Source organism: Micrasema longulum, unplaced genomic scaffold (assembly GCF_059751315.1).
Source record: "Micrasema longulum isolate JH-2025_06_02 unplaced genomic scaffold, ASM5975131v1 h1tg001042l, whole genome shotgun sequence".
NCBI lineage: Eukaryota > Metazoa > Arthropoda > Insecta > Trichoptera > Brachycentridae > Micrasema > Micrasema longulum.
Window position 1 is genome coordinate 404,449 of NW_028278230.1, and position 9,820 is coordinate 414,268.

The 9,820-nt window shown below is 29.6% G+C and overlaps 1 protein-coding gene across 1 annotated transcript in view; it reads right to left on the minus strand.

Moving 5' to 3' along the window:
- Positions 1 to 9,820, minus strand: part of LOC148277373 (uncharacterized) — an 82,063-nt gene extending 72,243 nt beyond the window's left edge. The window contains exon 1 of the mRNA XM_088232953.1: positions 9,418 to 9,820. Coding sequence (XP_088089079.1) covers positions 9,418 to 9,508 — 91 coding nt within the window. The 5' untranslated portion in view covers positions 9,509 to 9,820. The remainder of the gene's footprint in view (positions 1 to 9,417) is intronic.

Below are 9,820 nucleotides of genomic sequence, written 5' to 3' on the forward strand. Positions count from 1 at the left end.
ATGTTATCTATAAACTCTTAAAACTCCTTGGATTTATCAACAGAAGCACAAGTAACTTCAAAAATATCAATACCCTTAAAACTCTCTTCTGTTCCCTAGTCCGCCCGCACCTAAAGTATTCATCTATTATCTGGTCTCCATATTATTATGATGTTCACTTCAAAAAGATTGAATCAGTTCAACATCGATTTCGAAAAAAGATAGGCTTGAGGTTGGGCTTATCCGGAGACCAATATACGTTTAATGAGTTACTAAAACTAGAACAAGCTTAAATATATATTTTCTTCAAGGCCGTTGAAATAAATCAGACCTTCTAGTAGTATTTAAAATTCTCAACTTACTTTTTGATGCGCCTGAACTACTGAGCTCAATAAAATGAAATATTCCAACTAGAAACCTCAGACAAAACTTACTTTTTCATACCGATAACCATAGAACTAACTATGGTATTATGGTTATGATATCCCCTGTGCCAAGAATTCTTAGGTCGGCCAACAAACATACTAGTCTTGATTTATTTGATAACGCGTTGTCCTATTTCAAACGATCACTGAATCAAATTCAATTATAAACACCTCTCTCCCGCTTCCACTCCCACCGATTCTACTATATGCCATTGTGTCATTCTACTTTCTTTTATAATAATTTTCTATGTACACATATGTCCTTAAAAATGCCCATTGGGCGTATACATAAATAAATAAATGCTTAAGGTCGCAATAATGTTTGGAATGAAAAGCATCATATGAATCATTTAAGTTTGTAAGTGAAAATTCTTGATGGAAGTTCATTGTAATTTATTATATAAATAAAACACAAGTGATACTTTAATACTCAAATTTGGAATATCCAGTGACCGGTTTCATCGCTTTCGCGACATCTTCGAGACTGGTATCTTTATTAAAAAGTTAAATGTATTTATACAGAACAGAGGTAAGGATACATAATTCAAGGTTATATGTAAGTAAATTAAATAAAGTTATTTTTATCTTAAGGATCATTATCAACAAATTTTCTATGGGTTAACTAATGAAATGATATAATGTAATAACATTAAAATATTAATGAGTTTAAGTATTTTATTTTATTTTTGGTGTCTCATCCTTCGTAAGTGTGGTTTTGTAAATAATGATTTCTGAAAAACAAAGGGTAAAAAAAGTCATTAGTAAAATTATATTACAACCCATAGAAAATTTGTTAATAATGATCCTTAAAAAAATAACTTTATTTAATTTACTTACATATAACTTTGAATTATGTATCCTTACCTCTGTTCTGTATAAATACATTTAACTTTTTAATAAAGATACCAGTCTCGAAGATGTCGCGAAAGCGATGAAACCGGTCACTGGATATTCCAAATTTGTGGATTAAAGTATCACTCGTGTTTTATTTATATAATAAATCATATGAATGTTAGTAAATATTAGTATCTAACCACATACCGGCTTTTTAACTCTGCCGGTTTTGAGACGTACCCGTCTCTTTGACGCTTTGAACATAAATAGTATTTTATCGGCAAGTACAGTCTTAAAAACAAATCATTTAAAACTGTCTTGACGAACAGACGGGTATGTCTCGAAACTGGTAGACATAGAAAATTGGTAAGTGGTATAATATTTATATTTAATAATATGAATTTAAATGTGTGACCACAAAGTTAATGCTTTGAACATAAATATTAAAAATCATCTAAAAATGTTAATTTCACGTGTTTTTTTGACATTTAATTATTACTTTGGACATATTATATGAAGCAAAAATTAATCGGATTCAAAAAGTAAATCCCAAAATTAAACACTCCTTAATCGATAGAGAAGATTTATAATAATTGCACCCCTGGGCGCTTTCAAAGATTTTTTAATTTTTTGATGGTCCGATTTATTTGGTGGACCCTTATACCGACCATCGAACCGGAGACCTCTTGCATGGTAGGCAACCCTGACAATTTGACCACGCGGATTCATGAATTATTCATCTATCGAATACTTCGACATCGTATGGTAAAAATGCAGTCATCAATAGACTTCACTCTCTAGGCAATAAGTACCAGGACACTGGTGACTCATTTCACATGAAAGTTAGTACATATAGAACGGCTCTTCTTCTTTATTTCATTGGTAATAGTTCTAGGTAACTATTTGTTACCATTGTTAAAAATTTGTTTTAAACTTCTTTATTAGTGTTTTTTTCCTTTTTTCGTTTCTTTTCTTAAATTAATTTATAAGTAAAAAATATTTCTCTTTATCATTTTTTTTACATCATTATATATTTTTATACATAAACATATACTATTTACCTAAATATTAGTTTTCAATAATAAAACATTTATATATTTTTTTTTTATGTTTTTCAAAATTGTTTTCTTAGTTTTTTTTTAACTGGTTCAAAGTATTTCGAATACCAAATTATCTTTTTTTATCGATAATTCTAATACTGGTAATATTTTATTCTTTTATATAGTTTATATTTCTTAGACTTTCTTAATTAATAATATTGTTTTAAATGCTCTGTATTACTTATGCTTACATGCATGTATATTTAATTGTATTTGTAACTAATATGTAAAAGGCACTAAGTGCCGTTTATTTCAATAAAATAAAAATAAAATAAAATCTATCATCCCCTTCCGCACATAACAGTACATAGGGCTAAGATACATAAAGATAAGATGATCAGTCTTTCTAGTGTGAAAACTCATTTTCAAATAAATATTTCATGTCGACCATCGAACCGGAGACCTCTTGCATGGTAGGCAAACCTAACCATTTGACCACGCAGACTAATTTTATAGATTAATTAGCCCTTTTTACATAGACTTTTTACGACAAATTCACTAAAATGAATCGTGCATATTGTCGGTGACAACATACTGACTAGAAACCATGTCTGTAACGATCCATGGAAAGACAGATGCTCGGTGTATGTCTAAGAGACAGAGTAAGAAATGAAGAAATAAGGCACCGAACCGGAGTCGCGGATATCATGGATCGTGCAGCAAAATTGAAATGGCAGTGGGCAGGACACTGCGAGGCAAAATGATGACAGGTGGATACCCAGAATAATAAAGTGGATGATGAAAGCGGGTGATAGGAAGGAATGGAGACGTTTGGAAGAGGCCGCCATCCGCCAGCCAGCAGTGGAGAGAAGCTGAAGGCTGAAGAAAAAGAATTATGTCTACTAATATACAATTCCTACATGTTTCATTTTTTCCAAATATTTTTAATTTATTCAAGTTCTGGGATTAAAAATCTAAGTGATTTCGCCACAAACCCAGGAAACAAACATAAATACGCGATAACTTTTTTGTCCGTGAATTATTTTTCAAAATACGCAACCTAACCGCAAAATCAATGCATAAAATATACACAGGGCGTCACAAAAATAATGCATCAACCGATGTTTTATTGAAAAATTTAAAATTATTTATGTTCAAAGCATTAACTTTGTTACAATATTTGAGTTTGTCTTAAATGTTTGTAGACAAACGACTGGATTTCACCCCCTCGGGAGTCATTAAGATTAACAAATTACAACCTGGATGAAGAATACCTTAAATAAGGGAATATGGAAATCTAGGCATTTACAGGGCTTATGACCTGTCAATGGCTGGTTTAAATGGGCACTTTACACACTGTGTAAAATTTACCATCTTGCCTATGTTTTAACATCCGTACTTCTTCATTTATTTTTTATTTTTTATTTTTATTTTATTAAGGAAATCAACAGTTCTACATACATATTTTTAGTAAACAAACAGATATAGTGTATAAACTCAGAACTAATAACAGATTTCCACATAGTATACAAAGTTAGTAAAGAATATATATATTACATATCAAATAAATACATACAATTTATACATATAAAAATGTTATTTTCAAGTACTCAATAATCAAAGATTTTTTAAATATTTTAAGAACATTAAGTTACTGTAAATTGGGCGGGATAAGGACAAAAATGCTTGAAGAGAGGATAAGGAGGGGGGGGGGAGATGTACATATTTATTATTATAATGTCTACTAAGTTACATAATACATTTTTAGTGTAAATTTTAAATCTGACAGAGTGATGTTTGTATAATCTATATTTTTAAATTTTGTATTGTACATTGAAAAAGTCCTACGAAAAAAAGCATTTTTAACATACGATGTTTTACTTATTGGTACATGAAACAGGTGGTACCGTCTACAAATCCTGACTGGCACTGGCACATTTCTTCTATTTGTTGGTTTTAGTGAAGTTAAGGAAGTTATTGGAATAATGAGAAGAACAGAAGTCTTTGATAAAAGTACAAAATTAATGATATACAATGCTTTTATACTTCCACACTTTGTATATGGATTAATAATATGAACGCAATGTAGTAAACATATGCAAGAATCAATACAAAGAACAATGAATAAAGCACTTAAAGTAACATTTAATTTTAATAAATATACTAGAATCACAGATTTATATAGAATAACAAAAATGCTCAATCTAGAGGAATTGATCTACACAGAAAAAATAAAAATGATATTTAAGATGAAAAAGAATAAAATAAAGACAAATATTAAATTTAATTTTAACTTCAACATACATAAAATAAATACAAGAGCAACAAGTAATTTAACTTGCGAACAACCTAGGACCAACAGAAAAAGAAACAGTTTTTTGTATACAGCAATAAATTTTTACAATTTACTTTCTAATGATCTAAAAAATATACAAAACATATACGTACCTAAAAAACACCTAAATAAAACAGTTCTTACAGCCCGTGTGACGAGTGATATGTGATGTTATTTTATCAAATTTTTATTTAAACTATTGTGTTATTATATATAATATCCCCTCATACCAGCACTTTTGCTGATTAGGAATATTTCGTACAAACAAAATATGTAATATAATGTAATATGTAAAGTTTTTAAACCTTGTATTTTGTCATAAATAAAAAAGAAAGAGCTGGAGAAACCTTTGTTTATGCAGGTGAGCTTCATCTAATTGAATTGCTGACAGTGAAAGGGGGAGTGAAAGTAGTAGAGTTAAATGCAATAAAACTCGTAATATATTAAATTTAAAAAAAATTAAAAAAACAATCAGTTCAGAAAATTTCGTAAAATTTATTCAATAACGTGATCTGCCGAAAACGGCGGCAGAAAACTAACTAGCCTTTTTATTATTCAGTTTGTAGAAAATGATGGACACAAAATATCATTGTATTTAAAAAATGTGATTGTGTAAAAATAAAATAAATATATTGCATTTTCTTAGCCCATTGTATTTTTTTTCAAATACACAACCCTCCAATCCAACACGGATTTTATAGGAAAGATATCACATTTGGCTCAAATTTCATAAAACCTTTTTAAAATCCATATCTTTTAGATTTTATATGCGTTTATGTAAGTTTTGCTAACGCACCAGCTTAAGTTAATCGACCAGTATGTAATGGTATGTATTTTCACGAATTGTTTCTCGAAATTTTTTTTGCTTATTATTTTTTTAAGACGTTTCCAGTGTTTTTCTTACAAGCCTGTATGATAAATGTTATCGTGTTATATTGAATGGACGACCGCGATTAGGATCGACACTTCCACATCCGGTAGGAAGATAAAATAAACAAATATTACATCGATGTTACCTTCAAATATCCTCTATCCTGCGGTTTAAAATAAATGTGTTTTTGTCTGCCCTTCCTGGCAAAAATATGGTTAAGATACTTCCACAATATTTTGAGATTGTCCAAATGCTTGTAGACAAAAGATTGGATTTCACCCCCTAGGGAGTTAAGATTAACAAATTACAACAGACATCTAAGTCCAGTTTTTTTGTGAAATACAGTCTTTTGTCTTCAAGCATTTAGACAAACTCGAAATATTGTAATGAAACCACTAGTATCTGAAATAATTCGATCAGATGAATCTCTTCACATCAATAAAGGTTTCAGCTCTTTAACTTCACTAAAATCAACAGATGGAAGAATTGAAGAAATATGGTCATGAAAAATTGGTGACTGTTACATTGTGTGTAAAGTGTGCCTCTTAAGCCAATGACAGGTCATAAGCCCTGTCTTGCCTTGACTTCTATATTACCTTCTCCAAAATGCTCTTCATCTCTGTTGTAATATGTCAAAGATTAATCTTTCAAAGCTTCGGAGAAATAATGCGTTAAAAGAATAAAAAAGCTTTAAGTGCCATTATCCCGCAACTTGTTTTGATGACTTAATGCATTCTGTTAGTAAAGCCTCGATATTATGAAGAAATATATATACTTTAAATTTATTTCAATAAAGAGGGAAAACATTTTTGAGAAGGGAATATGGAAGTCTAGGCATTTACAGGGCTCATGACCTGTCATTGGCTGGTTTAAGTGGCCACTTTACACACTGTGTAACATTCACCATTCTGCCCATGTTTGAACATCCACATTTCCTCAACTCTTACATCTGTTGGCTTTTGTGAAGTAAAAGAGCTGAAACCTTTATCACGTGGATGAGATTCATCCGGCTGAACCAAATCACCTACTAGGCAACGCCTGAAAACAATTTTCCAATTGTTATACTTCTTCTTTTACCAGGTAGTAATTCAACAATGTTTATGTATGTCCAAATGCTTGCAGACTGGTTGGATTTCCTCCCTAGGTAGTTGTTTATATTTAAATTTATTTCAACGGAGAGGGAAAACATTTTTGAGAAGGGAATCTGGAAGTCTAGGCATTTACAGGGCTTATGACTTGTCATTGGCTGGTTTAAGTGGCCACTTTACACACTGTGTAACACTGTGTAACATGTTTTCCCTCTCTGTTGAAATAAATTCAAATATGAACAACTCCCTAGGGAGGAAATTCAGCCAGTCTGCAGGCATTTGGACATACTCAACATTGTTAAATATATATACTACTAGCGGACCCGACAGACTTTGTCCTGCTCGAACGTTGGCTTGCCTGCTATTACCTTGGAAAAATACTTTTCATTGATAAGTAGGTACCTAGGTGCTTGTTCATGATTGAATTCCAAAACTAAAAATTATTAATATTCGAATATTGAATTTAAGCATGTACCTAGGAACTTGTTTATGGTTAAATTAAAAAACATAAAATAATTTGTTTTCAAATATAGAATTCTTTTTTCAAATATCAAACTCGACTCTTCTTACCAGCACGGGTGCACTTTATTCATGAATTCGATTTTCAAAAATGTATTTAATGTCAGTTAATATTACTTTCGTATTACCGAAATCCAATACTAAAAAAAGTCCGTAAATAAATACATTCTCTATAATAAAATAAAATAAATAAAACAACTTTGTTTTTCAACCACCTTTTTTTTTTACCGACCGGTTTCAAAGCAAACAAGCTTCTTCATCAAGGTTTACATAACTAATTAATTAATTCCTATTTTATTTTTATCGTGTTAACTAAATACTACACGTTGATCCAATAAATCAAGTCTTTTTTTCATTACAAGGGTGGTAATTTGACTTCAATATTTTCGAAGCTAGACAGGAGAGGACTAAAAGATATATTGTTTATTTGGTTATTATTTTTTTTTCTTTTTATGAATCGCTTTTTTAATTTCTAAGATTTATAAGTTGTCTAATTTTAATTTTTTATTTTCAACACGAAGTATTTTTAATCCAGTGTCTTTATTGAAGTTATGATTATTTTATATCAGATTATTTGCGAATTCGGAAAATGATTATTATTTAAGCATCTTAAGTGTTCTTTTACTCTAATATTAAAGTTCATTTTAGTTTTTCCAATGTAGATTAATACCCGTATGCAGAGACAAAACTTAAGGTGAGGAAAGTACATTCTAATTTCAAATGCAGAGAATAACCCGAAGGTGAAGACAATAGAATGTACTCTCCTCACCTTAAGGTTTGTCTCTGCATACGGGCATAAATCCCAATCATTACAATTTAATTGATATATCCCAGATTTATTATATTTTTAGACTTTGTCATTGTGATTTTTTAACAATGTTCCTATATTATTAGTTGTGTAGAAAGCAGTTTTAATGTTTGATGATAGGGAATTAGATAATTGTTTTGAAAAAATGGCGTTTATAAAAATAATCGCCTCCATTGTTTAGGTGAGCTTGCTTTATTTACTGTGGGAGTAGAATATACATATTTATTTATAAGTTTGCGTTTTTATTTTTGTTTTTGATTTAATATTTTATCAATATATATGCCGATGATACGGTTATTTTAGTTGAGGGAGTTAAATAGAACTCAGTAAATTTAGTAGCTAATGACGTTATAAATAATTTGAAATTATCGTTTGACAAAAATTTATTATCTTTAAATTCGGAAAAGACAAAAACCACCCCATCGTATTAACAAAACAAATTTAGATTCAGTAGGAAAAATAATTATTCACCAAAGCAACTGCAACAAAACTAACTGCGATCTAACATGTTCAGTACTTGATACAACAGATCAAATTAAATATCTCGGTTTATACATAGACCAAAACTTAAAATGGAAAGACTATATTAGTGAACTAGTTAAACGAATTAGAAAATGTATATACATATTTATTAGATTGAGGAATATTTTAAAAATCAATAATTTAAAAATAGCTTATTACTCAATTGTACAATCTTTGTTACACTATGGTATTGTAGGATGGGGTGGTGCATATGCCAATATATTAAACCCCCTTAAAATAGTACAAAGATTATTTATTAAAGTCATTTTAAAGAAACCCTCAACATTAAATATGGAAAGTCTACATAAAGTATTTGAGTTTCATACAGTAGACACTCTTTATAAAATAAATTCTATTATGCAAATTTATAAAGAAGAAAACATAAAAGAATTTGAGATGAATAAGTCACTCAGATACAAACGTAATAATTAAATTCCTAAATTCCACACAAGTCGTGGTCAAAATAGCTTTGTCTTCAAACGTGTAAAAAATTGTAATAATCTTCCCAATGAACAAAAAACTATCAAAAAAAATATTTAATAAATAAATTTAAAGTAAATCTAAAGAAATTTTTGAACACGTGTAAAAACTAAATTAAATTTTAATTAGTATGAATGTATTATTGTTTTATGATTTTTTCTTTTTATATCTTATGTTTTATTTTTTTTCTCATCTACTTGTATTTAAAATTATATAAACTCTTATAAATAAACAACTACAACAGTGTAAATCACTCTCCGAGCACATGAGTTAGGCTCTTTTTTTAGATAGTTACAGTGATAACATTTACTAGATGTGTAAAAGTAGATATGTATAGAATTTTTTAAAAACATGTACCTTTTATGAAATTAATATTTATTTTCTTTAAAGTTCTTTTTTAAAATTAGTATCATCTGGTGAAACGTTATTTAACCTATGTATCAGTGAATGGAATATATTTCCTTCTCGATAATGTTTCCCTCTTCATTGTAACAAATTAATATACAAAAAAATTACCTTCTGATTCTGTATCTTCTGTAGTTACATTTTGTATCACAAATAATAAAAAAGAAAATAGCACCACCAAGTTTATATTTTTAAGTAACATTATTAAGTCTTTTTATGGCAGTTATTTCAATGTCCCATAAAAATACTGCAAATGTCTTAAAACAAAAATTATTACATCACTTTAAGTATGTATAAAACCACTAAAAACACGTTTTGAACAACTAGCACCGATTTTAAACTACACGCTTAGGTACTGTTCGGAATTCATTGGCTGGAAAGGTGTGCTGTGGATAGCGTTCGCGAATTCGAAATGGCGGATTCAAATTCGAAATAGGGAAATCGAACGCGTATCTGTCAACTGTCAGTTAGTACGTCAAACTGACGCTACTGATTGCGAGGTACTGCTGAACAC